This window comes from Phasianus colchicus, chromosome 12 (assembly GCF_987193195.1).
Source record: "Phasianus colchicus chromosome 12, bPhaCol1.hap1.1, whole genome shotgun sequence".
NCBI classification, from domain to species: Eukaryota; Metazoa; Chordata; class Aves; order Galliformes; family Phasianidae; genus Phasianus; species Phasianus colchicus.
Window position 1 is genome coordinate 6,426,707 of NC_143447.1, and position 27,478 is coordinate 6,454,184.

At 45.5% G+C, this 27,478-nt stretch overlaps 1 protein-coding gene across 9 annotated transcripts in view; it reads right to left on the minus strand.

Moving 5' to 3' along the window:
• The window catches only part of TJP1 (tight junction protein 1), a 190,454-nt gene that overhangs the window by 69,929 nt on the left and 93,047 nt on the right, over positions 1–27,478 (minus strand). The window contains exon 1 of one of the 9 annotated variants that reach the window (XM_090148769.1): positions 2,982–3,000. The exons of 7 other annotated variants lie outside the window; for them this stretch is intronic. In XM_090148769.1, the coding sequence (XP_090004895.1) occupies positions 2,982–2,996 (15 nt within the window). In that variant the 5' untranslated portion in view covers positions 2,997–3,000. Of the gene's footprint in view, positions 1–2,491; positions 2,870–2,981; positions 3,001–27,478 lie in introns of those variants that run through there. One more of the 9 variants, XM_031616455.2, reaches the window with a different exon arrangement.

Here is a 27,478-nt window from a genome sequence, read left to right on the forward strand (position 1 = left end):
GTGTTTCACAATCACGGCCACCGCTAGATTAGGCTGCAAGCAAGATTCCATTTGTCCCACCATTTTGTGTTGTACACTACCAACAGCTACAGCAAACACTGAAAACCTTCGTGAAGCACATTCTTACACAGCATAGCTGTGAAAAAAGTCAAGCAACCAAAAGTGAGCGGGAGCAGAGGGCAGCAGGAACTGCTGATAACGGGGTGTAACACAGCAATGCCAGCCAACATTCCCACACGTACAAATCAAGAATTATTGAGCTAATAAAAAAAGTTGTTTTAGTTCTCCTCTGGTCAAGCGTGCCAAGATAAACACGAGCACGGACACAGATGTGGGCATGGACACAAACCCTCAGAAGCTTGCAAGTATGTTAAAGAAAACCTCTATTAAGAGATAAACATTCACACCCTTTGTTTTAATGCACTACACCCCTTAAAATGAGAAACTGGATACCGCGTCCAGAGGGGTGACAGACGGAAACAAGACCTGAAACTTAACACAGGAGTCCTCCAATATTCTCGTATTTCTGAAATATTTATCATCTCTCCCTCATCTTCTCCATAACTATTAAAGCTATAATCAGGGGCCCAGGAATTATTAGCTGAAGTAGAATTACACTGCCTACATTCTGACAGGAAATTTTGACAAGGAAATTCACGTGAACTGTATAGGTAAGAGTCAAGTCTGGGACAACGTTATGTGACAAATTAGGAGCAAAAAGACAGGCAATAATCTTCGACAGGAGACCATTACAGGCTGCAAGATCTTACTTGACAAGAAAAGGTCTGAAAATAAACCAGTGAAGAGTTACAGCAGAAGCAGACTATTTTGCAACACTCTTAAATTAAGATAACTTTCAGTGTAATTAGTTTGGCTGCTATCGTAAACATGCACAAGGGCTCACAGTGCCAATTTAATGCCAAAGACCTGGAAGAAGTGTCAGGTGACTGCTAAGGGAAGAGGCAACGCTCAGTTTTAATGCATGCACACCACTCCAAAAACAAAAGAGGTAACACCTGCGTATTTTAAAAGTTTAGAATGTTTGGAGTTCCTTTTGTTTTCAACTTCCTAAGACACTGCATGCATGCGAGGAATGTTATTTTTCCACAACATGGAAGCTTGCTATACTTCAAGAGAAGATTTTGTCCTACAGGTGGAAACTCAGCACCAGTTTTACATGAGAGCACAGCATACAACATTTCAGCCAGTGCAGTTTCCCACAGTTCCTCGCACAGCAGAATTCCAACACAAGCTTACTAATTTTAGGGACAAACAATGCTTACTTTCACCATCGTGCTTTCTGTTAATCTGAATGTACTTAAACAAGGTAAAAATAAGTCCTACCCATCCGTACAGCTGTGTGACAGCACCAGTTTGGAACAATTACCAGCAGAACAAATTACCTCGCTGACTGCATGCATTTACCGCTGATATTTCTGTGTACACACCGGTTAATATGTAGTAAGAAATCTCTGACGCGTACTTCGAAACAGGTACGCGACCGACTAAGCCGCCACGGGCGCTTCAGCCTCGCCGCCCGCCCAGCGCCGGGTGCCGGGCTCATCCCGAGGGGCCGCAGCCCGGCCGGCCGCCCGGTGCAGCGGGGCGCTCCCAGCCCCAAGGCCGCGGCGGGGCGGGCCGTGCCGCAGGGCGCGTTCCAGCAGGTGACATCAGACCGAAACCGCGGAGTTTCACCGAGAGCAGAGCAAACATCGCAGCGCCGGGACCGGCGGCGGCACGCGCGCGCTCGGAACTCGGCACGCCGAAGCCACGGCGGCCGCTCGGGACTCGCAGCCGAACGGCGGCTCCAAATTCAAACCCGAACCCGATCCCGAGCGCCCCGCAATCGCGGGCGGAGCGGCGGCAACCTGTTGGGCGCCGTTCCGGCCCTGCCCCGGGGCCGCGCGGCGTTACTCACGGCGGAGGCGGGCGGCACCCGCGCACCTGTACGGCACCGCCAGCTGCGGCCTGCCGGGCCGCCCGCGTGTCAGCGGCCCCCGCCCGACCCGGCGGGACGAGGAATCCCGCGCTACCGGCCTCTCCCGGTTAAGCCGTCCCCGGCCGCTCCCCGCGCCGCCCGCCCCCAACAAAGGGACGCGGCCTTTCCCGGCGACTCCGCCCCGCCCGCGTGGGGCCCCTCTGCGGGGCCCGGCCCATCTCAGCGCGGGGCGTCCCGCCGCCGCCCGTCCAACAGGTGGGGAGCGGCCCCGGCCGGGGGCTCCGAGCCGCCCTCGAGCTCGCTCGGCTCGGCCGGGACGCGGGACCGCGCCGGGCGCCCGCGAGGCCCCGTCCCAACTCGGCTCCGCGCCCCGGCCGGGCTGCCCGCACCTCGGGGCGGGCGGACGGAGCCTCGCAGCCGCCGGGACGCCGCCGCCGCGCGAGGAGCGGCCGTGAGGAGGAAGAGGAGGAGGCGGCAGCGGGGCCGCCCGCAGCGCTCCGCACCGCACCGGGATTAACGCGGGCAGCGCTCCGCCGCCGGGCTGAGCCTTACCTTGCTGGACGCGGCCCTGGCAGACATTTTGTTTCCTTCTTCCCCCAGAGCAGGGAGACCGCGCCTGCAAGCACCGAGCGGGGAGAAGGGAACCCCGCCGCCTCCCGCGCCTCACGCAGCCGCCCAAATAAACATCCCACGGGCAGGGAGGAGGAGGAGGAGGAAGAGGAGGGGAGAGGCGGGCGGCGAGGGAAGGGGCGGGGAAAGAGGGAGGAGGAAGGAAGGAAAGAAGGAAGGGGAAAGAGAGCGGAGCCCCAACTTTGAGGAAAGTGCCGGCTCTTTCCCGCCCGGGCCGGGGCTGCGAAGGGCGGCGGTCGCTGCCCGATCCGCGATCCCCGCGCTCCGCTCCGCTCCCCGCACGGCGCCGCGTGCCGCGCAGCCCCGGACGCTCCCGACTGCGGCGCGGCCCATCCCGCCGCGCGGGGGAGCGCCCCGCCCCGCCCGGACCCCCGTCCCGCCGCCGGCCCCGGCTTTCCCCGAGCGGCGGCACCTGCGGGGCCGGCATCTCCTCGGCTCCCTGTCCCGCCGCCCGCGGCGGTCGTCGAGCGGCGCAAGAACGGCCGTGGAGTCCGCCCGCCTCCGGGCTCCCCCCGCGCGGTGGTCGGAGCCGCGGGCGACGGCGGCGGGGGCCGAGCGGCGGCCGTCCGGCACAGCCTATGGGAGCGCGGGGGGCGGTTTGAAACGCCGGAGCGGAGCCGGGAGGAGGGGGGGGGGCGCGGCGAGCGGCGGCGGCGGCGGCGCGGCGGGGAGCCCGGAGCCCGGAGCCGGGCCGCCCACACCGCTCCCCCTTTCGCTGAGCGGCGGCCGGGCGCTCCCGCTGCCCCTATTGTCCGCGGGGCGGGCGGCGGCGCTCCGGCTGCGCGTCTCGTTCTCCGGATAAAGGAACAAAGGCGCTGACAGAAAACAGCCGAGGAGGTCCGGCCCGAAGTGGCGGCCGCGCGGACTGCAGCTTTGGCAAACAAACGCCTGGGTGCTCGAGGTGAAGGCGTTTTCAGTGCCTTTTACAAAATAAGCGTTTATTTAAGAAACAAGAGAAATCGCGCGAAAATATTCTTTCCCATTTAGATAAGCGCTTCCTAAAGACGCCGCCCCAGCTGTGGGTGTGGGCCCTGGCCGCACCCCGCCGGCCCCGTGCTGCGCTACCGCACCGCGCGCCTCCCTGCGCAGCGGCTGCAGCGCCTCACCGAGCTCGCTTTGCTCTCCAAGTCCCGTGTTAGCTCCGGTGCCGCGAGTAACCGGGAGCGCCCGCCGCACACAGCAGCACAGGTGAGGGAAAGCCCAGAGCAGAGCGCACACCACCAGCGCTGTGCAGGACACAAGTGCCTACTGAGGCACTCACTTTTTTTGCAGTTGTACGCTTTACACGCTATCGGCTGCCATAGTGCTCCGTGCGTGCGTCAAAGCATCGACATTCCCAAAAGGAGGCAACAATTTAATGGCCAAACACCGCTTTACAGAGGAACGCCCTACCCAAAGCCTCCGTGTGAGCTTTATGTTTGTTCTCCTTTGAAAATAAACAAATCCATATTCCAGGAAATAGCTGGAGCAAATTCCCAAGGCAGCGGCCTGAAACCAAGGGGAAAGGGCCGCGGCAAGGAGGACACAGCAGTGCGGAGCCCGGCCTGCTAAGACCTCCTGCCTGGCCTGGGCCCACCGGCACCTCTCAAGGCAACAGCCCGACACAGCCATGTCCCCATCCCCAAGCTGCCAGCATCTGGTAGCCCTGCCATTCACCTGCCCCTGCCCTCTCCCACAGTGGCCGGAGGCACCGATGCCATCAGAATTTCTCCTCCCTTTGCCTTTTGCCAAAGCCCCTCAGCTGACTCCGGCACACAAACACGCTGCAGATCTGTTCACTTGCGCACTGCTAGAAGCAACTGCTTTCAGACTTTGAAATCTATCTACGCGTGCCAAAGGAGGAATGCGACAATTTTTATGCCCACATCACATGCGTAATTGCCGGAGGAGGCAGGAAGGAAAAGGCTAAGATCACAACAGGAAGGAGGGGGAAGATTTCAAGGTGTTGAGGCACAAAAAGAAGCTTGATGAGGGAAAAGGGAGAGCAACTTGAAAAAGAGCAAGCTCACAGCCCTCTCTTATGTCTGCCCCAAGCTCCACCAAAAAGAAGGGGCAATTTTTATAGCACCTTACAGAACACAGGTCGACCAAATGCCATATATCCATACACTGAATTCAACACAGACACAGACTACTTGAACAGGCAGAGCTGCCAGCACAGAGTTCAGAACATCTGGCAGCGGATACCAGATGATTGCAGATGACCTCTTGCCAGGCTGGAAGAGGTCTGGCCCCGAAAGACTCAAGTATTTGTTTCTTTCTTTCCTTCCTTCTTTTCAATCAATCTTGTTTCCTTTTCTTCCTTCCTTTCCTTCCCTTTCTCCCTCCTGTCCTGCCTTCTCCTTTCCAGCTCCTCCTCTGCTGGTGATACCAACCCAAGAAGCCAGAAGTGCCAACTCATTCTCTTAGTACTGGTAAAATGTACACGCTTGTAGGTGCCTTCATAGACATTTTAATGAAAGCGGGTTTTGTTTCTGCAGCCATTTCAAATTCTTCTTCAGAAGCACTTTTGCATCTCTTCATTAATAAATTACTGACAAGCAAAGCTACTGCCACAATATTGATAACACCAAATCAAACTTTGGCCAAATGTTGGTTGAATAACCTAAATCATTATATAAAATGGAAGAAATCTTGACTGATTCTCTTATTTACCTTATTTCAAAAACAACAGCAAACACCTATCCATATACACACTTGCAGTGACAAACAGCAAAGCACAGACAAACATATCAATGTCCATGCAGATACATGTTCTGCAGAGAACACATTCAATAAAATAGATATATACCAGGTCTCATCTGCAAGGTGTAACTTAAAAATCAAACCTTCAATAACAGCTCTGATACTGCCTTTTCAGGTCCTGAAAATGGGACATCTTCTTTGTCTTTAGAGAAAAAACTCTGAGAAATCAACAGTTGAATAACAGCAGTACTTTACTTATCTTTAAAATAACTGCCACTGAGAGATGTCTAAAAAAAGTATTGTTGCATTTTCTTGTTAAAAATAAAACTGCTTTGATCAGTACAGTTCAAGCCACAAACTTAAATTGATTCAAAGGACACAGAAGGACAATACGATGTGTGAATCCTTATTTCTGTATCTGCTATTCTGCAAGAACAGGAAGTCTATTCTCTATGTTGATTTAATTTTTTTAAGAAACGTTTTGATCACTTAAAGATGAGGAAGAAGGAAACTACAGAACCACAGCCACTACCGAGACAACTTCCTGTGGTTTTTGTGGTATATGTGGCTCAGAAAGAAAACAACTCATAGCAGATCTTTCAAAGATCTCAGTTGTTTGTACTGCAGCATGAGGTAGTCTTGGGCAAATTAGCTATAAATATGCCTACGTGGGATCGATGATGCCAAGCAGTTGAGTTGATATGGTATGTTCTCTATTTGTAATTGCCACTTGATTTCAGCTTTTCAGGAATGAAGAAAAAAGGGGAACTGAAAATCAGAATTCACAGTGCAAACCACAAAAGAAGAAAGTATCTTTTTTCGCCTCAAGAAATAAGGAAGTGGTTTAAACAAATCATTAGGAAATCCATGTGCTTAATATTACATACAGAGTCTTTTCAAATCAAGTCCCTAGGGAAAAAACCATTAGTGTAGTAACAATGTCTATAATGACTCTTATCTTCCTCCTCCTTACACGCAGTTAAAGCTTACTTCCTAAGCTTAGAGACTAAAGCTTACTTCCTACCTTCCCCTCTAAAAGGCCATGATCCACTGCAGGTTCCTCATCTAAAAACATTGCAGATAACTGCTCACTATTACAGTGAATAGAGTCTTCCAATGCCTCACTGCCTCTCACAAAGCAGAGCTGTTAGACGAAATCCCAAACATCTTTAATTTCTCTCTCATTAATAGGTGAAAGCATACACCTCAGGTACACATCAGAGGCTGAATAGAGCCTGACAGAGAATAAACCAGACCTGTTTCACCAGAGAGGAATCAGGAACACCTGATGTGCTATATTCATTGCTATGTCTTATTTATTACTAGAAGTATTAGGTTTAACATAGTGCAAGGCTCTTCTGTTCAGGCAGAACATCAGTTCACTTTTTAAGCAAATGGCAAGTGTATAAATAGAATTAAAAGTAGGTTGTAGGGGCAATGCAAGATTATTGTCATCTTTGAAATATTAAAATAATTTATTATTGTAGAGCTGAAGAGAACACAGGCTACACTCTTTGGTTATTAATTTAGAATATCCTTACAAAAAGAAACCTCATCTCCTTGGTTTTGGCCAGGTCTTAGAGAATATCTTTCATTCCTATTATTATGTACAGTGACAAAGTCTGGGAACAAAAGAACATGTTATCAGTAAGTTTTAATCTTGGTTCATGACAGCAAAGCTAATTCATTACAGCAGTGCTAAGTAAAACTGCGTCCCACTGACAGATGTTTTGTGAATGGGGCTGTGTATCTGAAATTTGCTGCAGCTGATCAAGGCTAATTTTACAAAATGCTTCACTACAAGCAGCCACTGGATGTCAGAACATCAGATATACTTATTCTGCATTGTTTTGCTTTCTCCAGCTTTATTAAATGAGAGGGGACAGTAAAAACACTCAAAGATAGGTGAAAAACTTCAGCAGTCTTACACTGGAGACAATGCCACCTATGCAATATTGTTCTGGAATTACTCTTCTTCACATTTGCTTACACAGAACAGGATAGTGTGACTCGTTTGTTCTTAAAGATGTGTGCCCAAACAGAAAGGAACAGGCTCCAAAGTTGACATGTACAGGTATCTTCAGTGAGTAAAAAGCAAAGAATACACATCAGTACAAAGATCTTTACCACTCACAGACTGTAAGGATTTTGGAAAGGCAGACCAGGGATAGCTTAATAAAACAATGGATTTAATTAATTGCTGGCAAACTCCTCAGTATTGCAGATTTTTGCAGGAGCCCTTGCACACAATGCAAAGTGACAAAGCTGTTCTCTGAAACCCAAAGGGAAATCCCCATCTTCTAGGACCGATGAAGCCATGCATGTGGGTTCTGCTAGGGAGTGGTTTTCCAACCCAGATCATTTTGAAACATGAGATGATGTCTCCAGTTTCTCGAACGCAAATACCTCACCAGCAATGAGCACCACAGAAAAGCATCACAACTCACTTTTGTTAATGAGACAGCACGCATACAGAACGGAGAACTGTGTGCTGAAAGCTGCTGTATTCAACATAAAAACACAACACTGAACATACTCCTAAAACATCTTACAAGCACTGCAAAAAAGCTCATTTCCTTCCTAGCTCTTCATATAGATACTTTAGCGTAGTTGCAGAAATCTACAAACTTAAACATGTGAACTTTAGAAGCAATAACTCACAGTTCTTGCCTCAGCTTTTGGCATTAGACTGTCTTCTCATTTTTTCCCCTAAATGTTCTTACGACAACTGGCACAAGACTCCAGCTACAATCTTAAAAAAACACATGCCCATTTCCACCAAGTCAAGGAACTGACAGTGTACTCAAAAGCAGGAACGGCAGATTAGAGCCAGTAATGCCAGCATAATCTTTACCTCATCTGGCAGCTCTGTCCTAGCAGCACCTGCTCTGTAAGAGTGACTTTTGTAAGCTTTAGGGGAGGTAAGTAAGGTGAGTAAGCTTCTGATGGTCATGCCCACAGGGTTATGAACCCTTTCCACCTTGGTACTTGTTTTTATTTCTACTTCCTGATCTTAAGGCATCTAAAAGAAAAACAGTTCTAAAAGACTGCTGTTTGTGGCAATAGAAGAAACTCAGGTTATCCCTTTTGTGCCCTTTACAGCTCTTACAAGACACTGTGGGATGGCTGTACAGCACAGCACTGTCACAACTGGTCCATGATGGTTTTCTGGGGGCTCCCATTCAAAGCCAGTATCATTGAAAAGTATATTATTCTGCTATAAAATACTAGAGCGGAACACATCCTTATGAATTTCAGCTCAGTGTTTCAATAATTCACCCTCCACCAGAAACAGCCTCATTTAAGATACATTTACTGAGCGTAATATACTTCTCATCTTAAGAGTTAAGAGTGCTCTTCAGTCACTTCCCATGTGCAGCAGCCAGGGAGAGATCTGGCTATCTGTGATATTACACACAATGTTTTTGGCTGTCCGTGATTGGCAGGAAAGCCCAGCTCCCAGGGACAACATGTGGTTTTGCAGTATGCACTGGTGGAACACTTCATCTGCAACTGTTTGACTGTGGTTAATATTAATCTGTCTAATTACACAAATAAAACTCACAACAAGTTTCTAAAAGAAGTTTAAACGTTTTACTTTATGTAATAGTTTCAAATGGCAATATACTAGAGAGGATGATAGAAAGTGCTTAGTATGGGAGGATATTGCATTATTTCCTGATCTGCTGTTGTCAGGAAAGAAAAAAACGTCACAGGTTGCCTGTTGGGCTTTGGTATGTCACAGCACAAAAATCATCAGGCAACAGACACTGATGTGACAGAAGCCCCACCTTCTTCTGCTGTTACTCGATCACTCATTTCTGCCCCTGAACCTCTTCCCACCACTTTCATAGCTACAGCAGGCTAACTGTGTATGCAAGTTAGTAAAACAATACTTGTTAGAAAATTATTCTTGCAGAACAGAGGCAAGAGCGAGTGGCCAAAGACAGGAACTTTTTAAGCTGGGTTTACTGGTAAAGGTAACATGATTATGTACCTACAATTGCTTATCATTTACCTGTGCTTGAAGCCATAGATCTCTTCACTTGCAGATTTCCTAACTGAAGGACAAAAGGAAACTTCTGCCTTATAAAAGCAAGGAACCCTGCACTTCACATGAGCTATGGCTGCACACTTCACTCCTACGAAATTTGCATTACATGTTTCAAAAGGTCCTGTAAGACATGCATGCATTTGCATCATGCACGTGCAGGAAATCCTGAGATGCATACTTCCTCAATTTGGAGATTCCCACAATGTTGGCTGTGTATAGATTCAGTGAAGCCAGTTGTTACAAATTCACTCAAAAGACAACAGTAAGCGTGCTTTTCCACTTTGTCCCATGAGCAGCAATCTCTAATACATTTTCAGTAAGTTCTGGTTTTTTTTTTCCCTAGAAATAACTAAAAACTATCTCAGTTTAAGATTTAAAAACTTGATTTTTGATCACAGAGCAATACTGGATATGTTTGATGTGGTAAGCATGAGGTTCAAAGAGATAGGAGGTACTAAGTAAGCAAGACTTTCTATAAGATTTCCTCTACAGTCATCACATCGCTTATAGCGTCCCAGGGTCCAAATTTCACTCATTTCTCTCAGCAGAAATTCTCTCGGTGTGACTCAGATTCAGTCCAGTTCCAGGCACTTACTCTGCACACAGGTCTGTGAACTGATATACGTCTGCCAGACCAGGAGCTCTTCAGAGAACCTCACAGGTGGCATCTGCCTGCAGGCAGGAGCTCAATTCTGACCTCAGCAGGTTAAAGCTGGTTGTGTACTTGCTTACCGAGAGCACATTCACACCTCAGAAGGCAAGCATATGTTACAAAGGTACATCTCAATCTCCAACTTTAAACCTGAGAAATCAGCAGACAGAAATGTTCCTGGTTCTGCAGCATTACCAGAGAAACCTTCCTGTTTAAGACTGCATGCCTACATCATGGCGATGCCAAGAGGCTCTCGTCAGCATGGTGCTTTAATCTGGCTAAACACGCACAGAGAGCCCAGCAAGATTCCAAGCAAAACACTTCCAGTGTGCAGCTAACTGTTCAAACGCCCCATTCTATCTACCACATCTGGATGAGCATTTCTCACCTCTAACATTTCTAGGTTGTTAGGCAGCAGAGGCTTCACCATTATATCCATTAGCTAAACCTTTTCTTTGCACATCTGTCAGTTCCATCCGGTGTGCAAGCTGAAAACCTGTAACTGCCATATCTTTTTTTAAACGTGTGAGATTTTAATCCTTGTGAAAGGTGCTAAAGCAAGAGCCTGGGGAACGAAATGCTTCTTGTTTCCAGAGCAGGTAAAGCTAGGACAAGCAATAGAGAAAGCTTCCCTAAAAAGTCCAGGCTGCAGCTGTTGGCAGACCCTCAATCCCTTCAGCTTCCACATGCACCTGCAAGCTTGCTTGTTGCTTTCAGTGCTATGCTTTACTGCTATAAAGATACAGCTTCTGCCTGTAAATCTCATTCTCTAACTCCTAAGTCCTTCTGAAAGCCTTTTTGAAATGGAGAGAAGTCAGTTCTGCCAAGTGTCAGAATCTTTGTGAGTCACACAACTCTGGTACCTCTTGGAGCTGAGATTGTAACTGACAGCAAGATGCTTGATACTGTTGTGATCTATATGGTTTCTTACGAGGAATGTAACGCATTTTGACAAAGTTCTTCCACAGATACTATATTAAGACTTTTTTCCCATGCTTTCCTAAAGCGCCTCATTAGAAAGGGCTGCCCTTCAAACATTTCTTTTCCTCACGAAGGCCCAGTTATAAACCTGGAGGCTGAAGGAAGCCCTATGGCTACTTATCATACAATCACAGGATCACTTAGGTTGGAAAAAACAACTAAGGTCATTAGTCCAACTGCCAAACCATTCCCACCATGCTCATTAACCACGTCCTTCAGTGCTATATCCACCCTTGTCTTGAATGCCTCCAGGGACAGTGACTTCACCACCTCCCCAGGCAGCCCATTCCAATGCTTCTCCCCTCTTTCTGAAAAGAATTTTTTCCTAATATCCAACCTGCACCTCCCCTTAATGGCAACTGTAGATCATTACCTCTCATCCTACTATCCGATGATACACCTTGATGACATTTCTCAGAACAACAGTGGTGCCATTCTGACGTGAACTACTGGATAAATGTTTCTTCTGAGGCCGTGTATCAGGATAGCAATACTTTATTTGGATGAACAGGCATCTCCTTTTTTCCTTAACAATACTCACAAAGAGCATGCAAACACCAGAGCAAACCTAGATCCCAAGTAACCAGAGAAAGTATTCCAAAACATTTTACCTGTGTCAGCGCCCTCATGGGCCTTAATGGTGCTGACAAAACAATTATGAAGATAATTAGTGGTTTCTCTTTACAGGCTCCATAGTCTGGAGGCAGCAGCCAGGGTTGGCTGGGATCTTCATGGAGGAGGGCAGAAGGAGGCCGGGGAACAGGAAGCTGCTACAGCTCATGTGATGCCCCTGTGCTGCGCCCCAGCCAGCACTGCACTTGCATCACCACAGCTCGCCTACAGCAGTGATCCAGAGGGGTCAGTGCTGAACGTCTGCTTCATGTGGGAAAATCAGTGAAATTACCTACTTAAACATATTCAGTGAGGATTACTAATCATATCCAGCGTTCGTAATGTTTGCTTGGGATAATGTAGTAGCCCTCAGTATATTAAAAACCACAGAAAATTCTGAGCTGTACAAAATCCAGCTCATACATACGCAGGGTCAGCTTTACCCACGCCTGGTCACAAAAGGCCCAGAGACGAGGGTGTGTGCAGCGATGCCTCCCTGGGGCAGCACCAGCCCCATCTTGCATAACCTGCCAGAGAGGCAGGAGAGTCTTGAGATGGACGCGGCTCAGACCGTGTCACTGCGCTCACACTCGACAGTGTTGCAGCACAACTTAATGAGATCTTACCCAAATGGGATTTTATGTTGTGACTAAGGGTGGATGCTGAACACGTGAATGTTATTATCTGAACCACTCCTCCAAGCAAAAACTTCATTATGTATCATATTTAATAAAAAAAATAAAAATGTTTTGTTTCTAAGTGATCAGATTAGGCTGTATCACCAAAATATATCCAAAGCACATTTCTTTCTCACTGCAAACAGAATTCCATTGATCTCACAGCTGATCTGGCTGAAGTCTCTGGAATGCATCTGTGTTATATGCACTGTTTCAGATAAAGTCCTTGATTTTTAATTTTTTTTTTTTTTTTCCTTTCTTTTTTTCTGAACTCCTGCCTGGACTGAAAAGACAAATACAAAGCATACACCACCCTCCTACAACTCTTCACCCCAAATCTGTCAACAGATTGAGATGGTCAGTGCACTACTCACATAGCCCTCCATGCTGGCCAGCGAAGGAGAAATGATGAGTCTCAAAGTAAGGAGCACCTGGGCATGCTCTGCTTTACCATCCCATATTACTAGTTAGACAGGATGCAAGGCAGTATTCTACAGCATCAGCATCCCCATTTTTCAAGAGTTGTTTCTTGTATCTGCAATCGACATTAATTCAGCCAACTCCATCACCAAGAGGTTCTTTGAATATAAGGAAGCAGAGATACTCTAAAATCAACATGCGGAGCTGCTTGGGAGCAAGGTCTGCATTCGCACAGTGCAGGCAGGCAGCAGCAGGCTGTGCCCCCTGCCAAGTGTGCTGGCTGCACAGGAGCGGGCAGCTGAGGGACAGACACTGACATTGCCCAGCCACAGCCCCCCACTGGCTGGGGACAAGGCAGCTTCCACTCCTATGAGAGAACCCCACCGCGGCCCTCCCAGCCGTGCTAGCTGCAGGATGCAGAGATGCTCCCTCTGTGGCACGCTCCCAGGCACCGCTCAGGCCAAGCACTGCCACAGCCTGGCCCCAGCTCCCAACCATGGTCACTTCTCAGGGCTCCAGCAGGGCCTGGTGCTCTGCTTGTCTCGTATTTTTAGCAATGACCCCGCTGCTGCAGTGTTTTACAGCTGAAACAAACACGCCATTATATAACATTATTATGGTTGTATTGCAGTCCTTGCCTCAGAGAGACAAAGTGCAGAAACTATGAAGATTCACTGCAGGGGCAGAAGACAATGCACAACTGGACACCGTGTGCATTATATCTTGATTAAAAATAGGGGTGTAACAGAGTGCTTGGACTGAGGATATCCCCCTACCCCATCAAAAAGTTATGCACATATAAATTTTGAATGACTTGCAGCATGAAAACAAATTGCTAGACCGCCAGCTGAGATTTCAACTCATTTTGAGCCTCTAATTATGCTTGAGCAGCTCTTCAAAACACAGAAATCTGTTTCTGCCTGCATAGCAGAGCATGGAATGAGCAAGACAAATATTGTAGTAACCTTCATAAGCAATCCAAAAGCTATTGTGCAAACTGTCCCCTGCCCCTCTTCTCTCTGAAGTCAGTACTGATTGTGGAAACAATAATAAGATGCTTCAATTATTGACCGAGTTCTCTATTTTTAACATTCACTACAACATTTTAAACAAGCATTAGATGTGATAGCATCTTTCCTTTCTCATTCTCTGCTGTGTGGAAGAAGTATTTAGCAGACATACTTTGATGTAAGTACAGATCCACAGACAGATAATTTTCTTCTGAACAAACTCGTTTCTCTAAGTATAAACGCAGTGCAAACGTAACTGGTACAGTCCTGTCTGTGGTAACAGCTGTAATTAAGCCATACCTGCTCCTATTGTCAGGGATGTTTACTAAGCTCCACTTTGCAATGAAAGGGCAAACAACTGTGACTACACCCATGTTTTAGCAGCAGCGGGATACAGATGTTACATTCTGGACTGCACTTGTCTCACATCCCTTCAGTTCTGCAACAAAACTGGTATTTTTCACTTTTCCTTCCTAGTTTATGTGTTTCAGAATACGGAAAACATTCACTAGGCTCTTCTGCTTTGTTATATTATATGTCTGAAGGAGAAAAAGTGTAAAACGCATTGCATAAGGCATACTGCTTTTCAGAATCCCATTTTCAAGCATTTTCTGGAGTCGTTTTAGGAGGACACACTCCTTGTTCACAAAGAATTCCCCCATGAGGTTAGTCTTGGTGTTCCTTGGTGGCTGCTGAGACAGGCAGCATGGAGGCTGGCTCTTACCCCCCAGGGGCCACAAGCACACCCTTCCACCTTGGGTTAATCACTGAACAACTCCCAGCATCAGTAAAACATCAACGGGGTACTATATGGCCTAATTAATAGCTTTAACAAGAGTTAAATGCTTTAGAAATTAACTGCTGGCACAAAAATATACAATACTGCTGTTAAGAAAGACAAAATTAAATGACATAAGTTGCTCTGAAAATAACGCCTCCTGCAACAGAGCACAAAAAAGCACAGTAACACTATTTGATAGAGCAAATTCTCAGCTACAAAAGACTCTTTTTCACTACAGTCACCACACTGTTACCACTGTATTCTCACTGTAGCTCCCTACAGCAAGCTGTGTGCCAGGGAGCACCTCTGGCCGCTCTGCTCCACAGCACTGCGGTTTGCCACATCCAGAACAGACAGCTGGGCCTTCTTGAAAGCTTTACTATACTGCAAAGGACAAACTGATTTTTAAGTTCTTCATATTATCACCACAGTTTCTCTTTCAGCATTACAGCTGTGTAATCCCCATTCTCGGAGGGTTTCAAGACCAGAGTGGCTGAAGCCCTGAACGACCTGCTCTGCACTCATCAGTGAGCCAACTTGGAGCAGGAGGCTGGGGCTCTCCTGTCCCTTCTGACCTGAATTATGCCATGATCCTAAGTCTACTGTTTCTTCCCAGCAAAAATCAGCATTTCCTAGGGTTTTCAACTGTTTTTGCAATAGAATAATAGAACAATCTAGACAGGCTCGAGCAGTGGGCACAGAAGAACCTCATGAGGTTCAACAAAGCCAAGTGTGTGGTCTTGCACCTGGGTCACAGCAACCCCCACTTATCAGTACAAGCTGAGCAATGTAAGGATGGAGCACAACACTGCTGAAAAGGACCTGGGGTACTGGTGGATGGCAAGCTAGACATAAGCAGTAATGTGCCCTTGCAGCCCAGAAAGCCAATCGTATCCCAGGCTGCATCAAAAGAAGCACGACCAGCAGAATGAGGGAGGTGATCCCACCCCTCTGCTCTGAGCTGTGAGGCCTCATCTGGAGCATTGCATCCACATGGGGAGTCCTCAGCACTGGAGAGATGTGGATCTGTTGGAGTGTGTCCAAAGGAGGGCCACAAAACTGATGGAACAAGGGATGGAACACTTCCCCTGTGAGGACAGGCTGAGAGCTGGGGCTGTTCAGCCTGCAGAAGAGAAGGCTCTGGGGAGGTCTGAGAGCAGCCTTTCAGTACATAAAGGGGGGCTATAAGAAGGAAGGGGAGAGACTCTTTAGCAGGGTCTGCTGTGACAGGACAATGGGAAATGGTTTCTAATGTAAAGAGCATAGACTTAGATTAGAAATAAGAAAAAGGGTTTTTTATCATAAGAGAGGCACTGGCACAGGTTGCCCAGAGAGGTGGGGGATGCCCTGTTCTTGACATTGAAGGTCAGGCTGGACAGGGTTCTGAGCACCTGATGGAGCTGTAGGTGTCCCTGCTCACTGCAGGGGAGTTGGCCTAGACAACCTTTACAGGTCACTTCCAACTCAAATAGTTCTATGATTCTCTGAATTTTAGGTTCTACACATTTTCAACCTTTCTGAAGTATTTTCCACCTCCAGTGGAGGTCACTTTTTCCAGCTTCTTATATAATCACAGTGAGCTTTATTATGCCTCTCCTCCCCTTCTACTATCTGACAGGAGACATTACTGCCATTTGGCAAACAGTGTGCTTTTAGAGGTTTTTCCTTATTCCTTTCTCCAAGAGATATTGTATGAGTTCTAAAAAGCAGGTCAGCCTTGCATACACCTAAATGAGAATTTATTCTCTCTTTAAAAGCCAATTAGCAGAAAAACAAAATAACTGACATGCAAAACTTAGTAAAATGACTACTGGAGTCAGGAACCAAAAGGGAGAAGCTAGAAAATGAACAAATAAAACATCTTTTTTTCTTTTTTCTTTGCTTCCAAATTTAGGAGTTTTTTAGAAATTGTTGACAGCATTTTATTTCCTTTAAGCACCGTGCAATATCCAACCATGGAAAGTCAAGTATTTGTGCTTTTTTGGATTTATAATCTGTACTGCTAGAGCTTAAAATCTTTTTCTTTTTCTTTTTTTTTAATTTTCCTTGCAAATACAAGCTGGTATAAATGGCTGCAGTGAGTAATTTTCCTTAAGGGCCACTACATAAGTCTGGCATATTTTCAGACTATCCACATCACTGAAGGTTGCTTACAGCTTTGAGCAAAACAGGGAAAGTACTGCCATCCTCATGACCAGGCATCCAAGGAGACAACTGTTTTGCTACTTACAGAACAAAAAGTCTCTCTGTTTGCACAAACACTTGTGTGCTTTTTTGGTTTCTTCCAAAGCCTGTCCACACTTAGAGCTCCTGGTGGGCTCTGACACACGAGCAAAGCAATCCACATGTGATCAGTACCCCCATTGAATGCTGATCATATGATTAAACCACTTGAGATTCCCTTTGCTGTGGTCACTCTGCAACAGAGCCTTTCAAAACATCCTTCTCAGAGATCTGTTGTTTTCCTCAGTACGTACATCTGAAATTGTAAAAGAAGGACTGTGGGATGGGGCACTACCGACAGGCAATAAATCATGATGCCAAACAATGATTTCTGACTGTCTGTTCAACCTCTCACTCCATTCAACCAGGAGAGCCAGCAGCACCCTCCAGTTCTGACAAGCCAGGAGGAAGCTCTGCTAAGCCATAAAAAGAAGCTGCCGCACATCTCAGAGTATAAAGACTATGTGATATGGGAGGGTGAAGAAAAAGGTGACGCTCAAATGAGGGGCTGGAAGATGAGAAATGGTTGCTTTGGGGACTGGAATGTATCCAGATCTACTTTTGTCTACATAAATTGAATTCACAACCCAAACTGAATCCACTACACTAGCAAAGTGGCAGATAATTTACAACAAAATACTAACGCAGACAAGCTTTCCGGAAAAAGCCTCCAACAGCTAAAACCAGAGTGTAAATCTATAAGACTCAGCCCCACTTAGTGCAGCGAGGGAGCGGGCAGTATAGATTGACAAGCAAAGCAATGCTCCAGCTCTGACTTGCGACCCCACTAATGAGGATGGCTGTGACAGACTGCTTCTGGTCCTTGTACGATATCCATGGCCCTTGGCCACATCCCCCGAGACTTCGGTGCTCAAAGATAAAAACTTATCAGCCAGAAACAGTTTTATCAAGTGTTTTATGGCGTGTTTCTGCTTTCTTTCATTAGACACTGAAAGGCATTTTCTCATCATGGGTTGTGTACTGGTATCTACTTCAACATAGGCAGTGCAATCGTGCAATAAAATGCCGGTTGCCTAAGCCACACATCTCCTTTTTTTCTGATTCTTCTAAAATGGTGGTGTCCTTAAAAGAACAACCCCGTCATGTAGAGAACTGAAAGAAAACTCTAATTTAACTGAAGAGCCCTAAAGCTGCCTCAGTTCAGACTTGTTCCCAAGAGAAATTGCTGGGAGCCAACTACCGCTGCTTCCCTCTTCGCTTTCTGTTGCTGGCAAGATTGAATCTATTTTTTACTGACATGCCACTTATAATATGCTGTGAAATGCAGACAAAATGCAAAGAGGAATTGCAAGCTGTTTTGATAAACATTTGGCATCCATTTCCAAAGCTTGGAAACAGCTTCGTGATGTTCTAAACTCAGGTATCACAGGGAGAATCATTCAGCAGCTCAGCATTTTTGGCATTTAGTTATACTGAAATACCAGTTGTGAGGTGACCAGCTACATTACAGAAGAGTATCTTCTAGCATCCCCACATTTAGACCGCTGCATGTGGTGCATGCGGCTCTTAGTCCACAGTTTGGCTGTGCTGCTGATTTTCTGTGTAACCTCTCAAGTCCCTTAATTTACTCACTTTGATCACCTATGAAGTAAATTTGAAATATAAAAACACTTCTGTAAACCACTTCAAGATCTTGTGATGAATGTGGTATCTAAACGTTTTTTACAGTAATTTTTTTTTTTTTTTTTTTTGCTACAGTTGCAGTTTTCTTATCTATCTATCTCCAAACAGGATTGGAAATATATCTTGTTAACACTTCATCAACATCCTTTGGTTTGCAGCTTTGATTTTAAACGTGGACATCCTCATCTGCTCAATCTACTTTTCATTCTCAGTATTTCTCCTAATCCCCAGATAGAATCTCACTTGTGCTGCTTTGGCAATCTCAAACTCTCTGGCTGCCTTTAACCTACTGAATCACTTCCTTCCTTTACGTGATGCCTGTAAATTAGTCTTTGCCTGATCTGAAGATTAGCACTTCAGTCACATTTCTCTTCTCCACTGTGGCAACCTCACATGCTGGAATGAATGTTGCAAGGTAATAATTTGTGCTGCGTTTCAAATCTAGCTCTTCTTTCATCATTTCTATCCTTTTCCTTTTGTCCTGCTAGGAAACTTCCTGCACTGGCTTTGTTAAGAGTTGATACTTCTTTCATTCTGCTTCTTTTCGTCAATTACTTTGAGCAGCAATAAAAATAATGTTATCTGAGGATGCAGGTACATTTACAAAATGTCACAAAAACATATTATTGGCAATAATCCCAGAGCAAAACAAAGATATTTCAGGAAGCCTTCAATATAAAAATAAATTCTATTCCAACTGAGGAGTCCCATGCTTTGTCAGAGGAAGGGGTTGTGCCAGCTTCTTCATAGCTGCCAGCACCTTTCACAAAGTGAGATCCTCTTTGAAATGAGATGAGTCTGGGAGTTGCATGGCAGTCCTGTATCTATGACCAATGAGCAAAGCATTCCTTGTGCTACTGACATCCCTCTGCCCAATTTGTGGTGGTGTGGTAACAACAGCCATTATCTGAAAGGAGAAAACTACCAGGATGCTATCTAACTCATTTTTCCTCGTCTTATAAAGGAGTTCACAGTTGGAAATAAAGGCAGGAGACAGCAGCTGGTCGTTCGTGGACAGCAATAAGAACAAGAGTATAACACTTCCAGCTTGGTGGAAGAATCAGTGAAATTTGCTCACTGGACACAGAAGCAGAATTTGAGGATTTCAAAGCTGCCCTTCCATCTCAGCCCACAGGTGACCCTGAATAACTAAAATTAAGTTTTTATCTATTTGTACTTCCTTGGGCAGATACTGTGCCTCATATTTGATGGAAGGCACAACACAGGGGAGGACAAAAATGGCTTCAAATCCTCTCTGCACTTCCTGAATTCTGCCCATACCCACTGTCATGGCAGCTCCCTATGAAAATCAGCAGAACACTACAAGCACACTTCACCACGACTTCAGTGGACTTCCTATGATGGGAGCTTCAAAACACAGGCCTCCTTAAATCAAGCACGCCATGGAAATTCACTCCTGGCCTCTTGCAAGTCCTCTGAAATTCTCCACGTCCCTGCAGCAGACAGGAAGACAAGAGGAAACTGGGATCCTACTGAGATAATCAAAGAGCAGAATCAGCAGCCACAGCAACAGCTCTAACTCCTCAGTAGAGCAATATATTTCTTAAACTGGCTGACTTTAATAAGAAGGCATGGCAATAAAAAGCACACCTGGAACCTGAAAAATACAGGATAGCGTGGAGGAATGGTTTACACATCCTCTTGCTGTGTGTGAAGATGTGGTGGTGTGAAGATAAATCCAGCTGCTGCCCAGTCCAGTGCCAGCTCTATTCTGTGGAACACTACCTTGTCATCTTCCTAGGAATAACACTAATATTTTTAATGTTTCTACATATGAAAGAGCTCATATAACACACTCTTCTAGTACTGTAGAAAAGCTTTCAGACTTACACAGGAGCCATTATTACAGTCTCTTTGTATCACCAGTCTGAATCATTCAATAGCCCTCATCTTTGGAGAAGTACTCAGCTCAAGTCAAACACTGCTGCTCTTCGGACTGATTTCACTGCCATGTGGAATGAATGGATGTCACATATGGTATTACAGCGTTTCCAGATTTCCACTCTGCAGATGGCCACGGCACTTTCCACATGACTCCTACTGTAATATCAGAACCACATAAGTCATTTATAAGTAATTGATATGTCACAGCACCTTATAGGGTGCTGTGCTGTGTTCAAAGCTGAACAGACAATGCAAAAGAAACACCAACGTGTCTCTGTTACTTTTATACTCAGAGCATATACACATCCCCAAAAAGTAGGAAAGTAGAACAGGTACTGATGTGTTAGTTAGAACATGAAAATGTCAGAACTACCATTAAATATGATCATCTAAAATGAGAGACAGTTACAAAGACCATGCCCATAGGATATGGATGGTTTCTTGTGGTGTGGTCAAGGCCATACTACTACCATTGATCTGAATTCACTTGTATTATTGGCAATTATTTTGTTACTGGAGAAAAAAAGTGTCTAATTGCTGAGAATGACCTTTCTATCTTTGTTTTTTTTCCCATTCTCCTTCCTCTTCCATTGGGCTAAACAAATACACAATGTATTTTTGTCTTCTATGATTATTGCAAGATAAAATAACCTTTTTAAAAAAACATTAGCAACAAGAAACATGTGATGAAAAATATTGAGGGATACAAGGAAAACTGTTTTTGCTGCTAAGAGTATACAGAGTGAAGAACAAGATCCCACCAGCTCTGACCCTTGAAGAATTTGATGTGCTACCCAGAGTTCTCCAGATACAATAACCATAAAAAGAACATTTCCACTGGTACCATAACTAAGTATTCAGAACACATGGATATCTACTTTCTCCAAATATTTTCTGTGTGCTTCCAAACCTATTTCATTGCAAAGCCTCATAGTTTACTGTTTTCTTCAAGCTCCCAGCAGAGATATTCAGTTGCTGAAGTTCCCAGGCAGACCAGGACACCACTTGTACCCCTACTCCTTTCAGCAGCAGCTGAGTATTTAGCCCAAAACAACCTAATAACAGCAATACTGTACTTCCTTCTCAGAAGAAACATGTGGAAACATTTTTCTGAGAGACTATAACAAAACAGCTTCAGAGTGCACACAGCCAGAACAGATACACCACCGAAGCTGAACACGAGTGCCTGACATCACTGAGTCAAATCACAGCTTCGATCCAAATTGGCAATTCCCTTTAATGGGTCTGACACATCTCCACAGTGCCTTGGTGCAGAACTAGCAATCAGACATCAGAAGGCTTGGTCTTCTTCTGGGAATGCACTAGCCTGGGAGTGCCAGCTGCATCCAGCCTGGCCAGCACTGCCACCAAGGAGGGTCTGCAACAGCTCCTTGCTGGGAATCCAATGCCAAAATATCAACAGTTGTTTGCCCACATAAAGGAAGTGCTCAGTAACTGAGCACAGATCCCTAAAAAGGGAAGGATTTCTGGCCCTGTACACAAAGGATACACTAAGAAGCTCAGTCCAGTGATGCACGTTTTGCCTGTACACGAACTGGTCCACAGCTGGGGCACGTTCAGCATGTAGGCACCCACAGTGTGGGCAGCTGTGTGGTTTCCACGTGCCAGCTGGGAGCCCTGTGGGAGCAGCTCTGCCAGTCCTGAGGCTGCATCACCACCACAGCACCCTGAGCTTGCCAGCCCAGGCGACTGCACCCACTACACTTTGCTGTCAAATACTACAAAAAGTTTGGGGTTTGTTTTTTTTTTTGCTATCTGCTTATCGGTTAGGAGGACAGCTCTTGTGAATGCTAACACAGACAACTAAATGCCAATCTCATAGCTCAGGTCTGTAGGCACCTGTCTTCACAGGGAATGTGACACTGGCTTACATCTCTGTCACGATGGAGACAGGTTTGTACAGAAACACGAAGAAGGAAGCATTCCTTTTGGATTATGCGGACTCCCACACATGCTGTCATATGAAGAATTTGTGTGGGAACCTATTTACAAAAGTGGAACTTACTGTCGTTACACTGCACTGAAGCAGAAAAAGAAAATTAGCATGCTGTAAGTCAAATGTCACAGCAGAATTTAATATGCTGGAATTCTTGGAAAGTGTTCTAATGCTTTCAGCTCAAACAGCGTGCATCGCTTTTTATAGCAAGGAATTTTAATTATTATTAGTTTCTGGCAATCCCCATAGTCTGCTGGCATTTTCTAACCCACAGAGCTTAAAACCTGAAGAGAAACAGAAGGCAGGAGAAAAGGGAAGAATGCCTAATTCAAGTACTCAAATTCTATGTATTCATGACTTACTAATACGGCGATATGCGAGCAGCAGCAGGAGTTCAAGGTTGAGACGTTACTCCCATTTTGTCCTCAAATGTGCCATTATTAATCAACTGAATTCTAGTAACAGCAAAAATAGGTCAGAGAGGAGTGGGGAAGTGACAAGATCACATCAAGGATGGCAGTGTTTCAGATGGACTGAGGAAAGACTAGCAAAATGCTCTGAGTGGAGGACAGAGGGAACCAGAACATGCTGCTGCTTCTACCAAAATCAAGTCCCAGGGGCCATGGCACACACACATAACTTTGTCTCAGCAGATTTACAAGTAAACAAGTTCTGCTCCACCCTGCCTTCAGTATGAAGATGTTAACACTGCTGGGTTTCTGTAGTCTCCTTGTTTCTTCTCCTCGTTACTTCTCTACCCACACACTCCCTCACGAGGCAGCACCACCCCAGCTCACCAGACCCACCTCCTCCACTCTCCACAGTGATGCTTCACTTTGGTTGCACTTGGCCATGAATTAACAATATCAGCTTCAGACAGCCCCGTGGCAATGCCATGGCCTCCTGCTCCCCTGCTCGTAAGCCATGTCCCCCCTATTTCCACCAAGATGCTGGCTGCCCCTGCTGTCACCCACCAGTTGCCTTGCCTACTGTGGCTGCTCCAGGCCCAGCTGTCTCTCATGGCCAACTCCTCCTTGGCCACACTGAGGTGTGACACAGGTTTGCTGTGCAAGGCAAGAACACACTCGCATGTTGATGAATATCTGGAAGGAATACCTCATACACTGTAATTTTGACTGTGGCAGTCAGACAATTATTATAGCACCATCTAAGGCCAGCTTGTTTGGTGTGTGCAGTCAGGTGTAGGAGAGCCGTGCATCAAAGGGATGAAGCAACGCTGCCACAAGGTTCTGTGCCTTGTCCTGATGACTCATTTGCTCTGAGTTCTGGTTCCCACCAGAAACCTTTGTTACTGGAGAAACAGGAGGAAGAGAATCCTGGAAAAGTGCCCGTGCTGAGATGGTAATGGCAAACCCAGAGCAACAAACTGTCCCTCTGGACGATCAGGAAAACTATCCTGAAGGCCTGTTCGAAACTGGATTATAGGATATCCTACACTCTCCACTTTAAAAATAAAAGAAAACAAGGACATGAAGCTAGAAAATATTGAGCATACCTACCTATTGTATCTACTGTTGCTGTCAGGAAATTTTGGTATGAAGAGACAGCAATTTCCTGCTAGGTGGTTACATTCAGAGCTGGAGAGAATCCGGGTTTTCCTGCATTTGGGCATGCTGTGAATTGTGGCAGTGCAGTACCCTCTGTAAGAAAAGGATTGCACAGAAGCCTTTTCCCCTCTCCAGAGGATTCTCTGCACCTTCTCTTATGCCTGTCAACATTTCCCCAAGAGGGAAAATATTCGTACAAGACAAGAATTTTCACAGTATAACTTTATCTATCCTTCAGGATTTGTTGTATGTTGTATGAATAATAAAGCAACTTGAAAAACTACAATACTCATGGATTTCCATCTCGTATGCTTTATATAAAAGTAAACCTGTGATTTTTTATGCAAGCTTCAATTGCTAACATTCATCAGCATTCAAGACTCAAAAATTACTGATGTTGTCCTTGTAAACCTTTTTCCAGTTGGAAATTTCTTAAGGATCTGTGGGCTGTTGTGTTAAGCTATCCTTCAGCATACAAAATCTGTCCAGATATCTACTGATGACTAGATTCATACCAGATTGGTTTTGTTCCTCTGTGGCAGCTGAGAGGCTCTGAACTTCTTGCTACCTAAAAGACCACTCTGTAATTACTTGCCAAACAAGCACTCAAAGCAACTTCTTATCAATAATTCTCTGGGCCTTCCCTTACTTTCCCAGGTCTCCCTGTAAACCTATCACTTGAAATGTTGTTACACAAAAGGAATTTTAGCTGATGATTTAAGTTAGAGGCTAAGGGAAATGCTCTTACGCATCTTTTTCTCTGTCACTTACTTCACTGTACCACCACTTAAAATCTCTTTTGGAAAGGCTAAACAAGCTGTTCTAGGCACAGAGTAGCATCTCATTTACTGATGAATAGTGAAAGTATCCCCCCATGTGCTCCTTACCCTACAAAATCATGAAACCCAAGATGTTACCATACGGTCTGTTTCAGATCATCTTGCTCTTCTCCAGCCTCACTAGGCCAGGGCTATGTAAAGTCTACATCCACGTAAAGTTATTAAATTTTAATAATAAAACTTTCTATTTGTCACCTGCTACTACACAGAAAAACTCACAGATGGGAGAGACAGCAGATCAGAAATAATAAACCTTGCCAACAGTGAGATACAAGAATAACACAGCAGAAATTCATTCTCCCAAATACCTCCATTCCTGATTAATGCATAGTTTTTCTATTTATCGTTTATAAGGACTTTAACAACTGAAATGCCATACATTGTGTCCAGGATTGCAAGCCTACCTGCCTTGCTGCATAATAAAACAGGTAAGAGTGCTCAATAACAGGCATTGAAGAAATGCAAAAGTGGAGCGGCAAATGCAAAGAGCTGCAATGGGCGTGGGAAGAAAGGAGCTGAGAGGCTTGATGTTCTTGAAATGATGGACCAAACCCAATACAAATTTTCTACAGATCACAGGCAATAGTGAGCACAGACAAACACCACTGTGCTGGGCTGACACTTGTACAGCCTGTCATTAGGCAGTGGTACCCCACGGTGCTGCATCCCTTACCAGGAGAAGGGGATTTGAGTGGAAAGGACATGCTGCCTGCTCTCCCAGGGAAGCCTCCAGCCACATCCCACTGCCCACAGCTGCCTCACCCTCACATCTGGCTGTGCCCTGCTAGATGGGGAACATCAGCACATGTAGACCGTACCAAAGCTCCTGCCCTGCAAGCCATGCAAAATCCTGCTCCAAAATACTGCATGAAGAGGCAGGAGGAAAGAAAAAATAGGAGTGGATACAAGTTCTACTTAAGATCACTGGCAAGAAAAGGAACAAGAAAGAAAAAAGTCTGAGAGGTTGTACTTTCGATTATATTTCAGTTTTAATTCCCTGTTGGCAGTAGCTATTCTCATTTCATTGTCCTTAATTTCTCCTCAGGCCTATCTGCAAGTTTAATATAAGTCTTTGTGCATGCTCAGGACTTGTTCACTTAATTGAGTGAAACTAGAAGCCGCAGTTATGCCAAAAGGTTTTATTAAGGTATTAAAGAATAATCAGAAATCTCTCCCCAGCCTCTCCCCAATAAGACTGCACAAAGATTTAGCTGATGTTTTATTTAAGCACAGGCATCATACATTATCTAATGCAGTTATTAAAGTTAATTAGATATGAGAAACTTTGTGAAACACAGGGCTTCCTCAGGATCTTAAAGGAAACACCAGTACTGCCAATACAGTGTACTCCAAGAAAATCCCACTCCACAAAGCTGTGCATATATTTACAGCTGCTCCTGATGAGTTTTTGTCACCTATATGAAGATTTGGATAAGACAGCACTCCTTGCAAACGGATCCTGTGCCACTATTACACACTGTGGTCCTTTTCACCCAGGTGAACTAGCTGAAGAGTCCCCTCCTACTCCACGTTCATAATAAGCAAGATCTCTGCCTTCTAGAAAAGTTGATATTGTGCTCTATTAAATGTTTCTTCGTGACAGGAACAGTACCTGCAGCATTGCTTCCTAATGATTTTGAAAGCAGAGCTCTTTTTCTTTCACCCTCCTGAACATGGACGTCACCCCATATTTAGTACCTGAATAATTTCTGGCTCCATGTTGTCCAGGTTCCATAAGGCCAAGAAAGATTAATTTGGCAGGATGCATCAATGTCAGCTCTGACTTTTCTCATGCATTTTCACCCTTAAACCAACATATTTCTTATGGTTTTCCCATTTCTCCTCCACCTTTTAATCCTGCTCCCATTCTGAACTTCTCTACCCAGGTGCCCTCAGCCAGCTGCAGGACTTGGCATGCTGGATGTGTTCCAGTCCTGGCAAGGATCACTCAGGCAGAACAAAGTAAGTAAGCTTCAGTACTGAAGCAAACACTGAAGATAAGCAGACGGAGGCCTGCACTGTTTTAGGAAAGGCCACTGGAAACCAGGGGCAGGGAGCTCCGTTCCCATGTATCTGAGTGACCTGGGTCTGGATGTGGGGATGTGCTAACAGCAGCCTGCTCCCTCAGCCTAGCTGCTTGGGTCCTGCAGTCCAAATCCTCCCTTGGACAGAGTAATGCAGCAAAGACTCCTCATTTTAGCAGCTGGTGGTATGATTTATAAACCTCTCCACACCACTTTCCCTGACAGGCTCCCAGCTTCACCGGAGGCCACAGTTCTTGGCTCCCTTCTCCAGAGCTAATTCCATGATGACGAAGGGAAAACCGGGAGTCTTTGGCTAACGCTCAGCTTCCTACACAGAGCAAAGCTCAAAAACAGCATTAGAACCATGTTCAGATGTGGACTTACAAAGAAATTTCTAATACACATTAGCCTGACTGGAAACGTAACTGAGCAACTTGTGAACATGATTCCACTCTACCAGACTTTATATCAGTTTGCAGAACCTTGAAATGATTCAAGTTATGGTCCTGAAATGAAGCACTGCCATCAGGCACTGCTGTCACGCAGAATTTTTCTCCATTCACATACAGACACACTTCTGGTGATGCTCTTGCTTTAATAACTGATGCCCTTTGTAACACAGCATCAAAGACTGACTATTTTCTTACACATCATGTGAAAGGTAACTGCCTGGTTGGGATACATCAACTGTTTGCATGCATGTCTGGCACAAATCTGTGTCTGAAAGCAGTAAACCTTGATCATCCTGCTGAAGTATTTCCAACCTGTCCTCTGCCTGCCAAAATGCAGCCATGGAATGCAGACTCCATATGACTTGCCCCTCAACTTCAGATCCTGTCAACTTGCATTATCCATGGTAACAGTAAGGTTTAAGAAA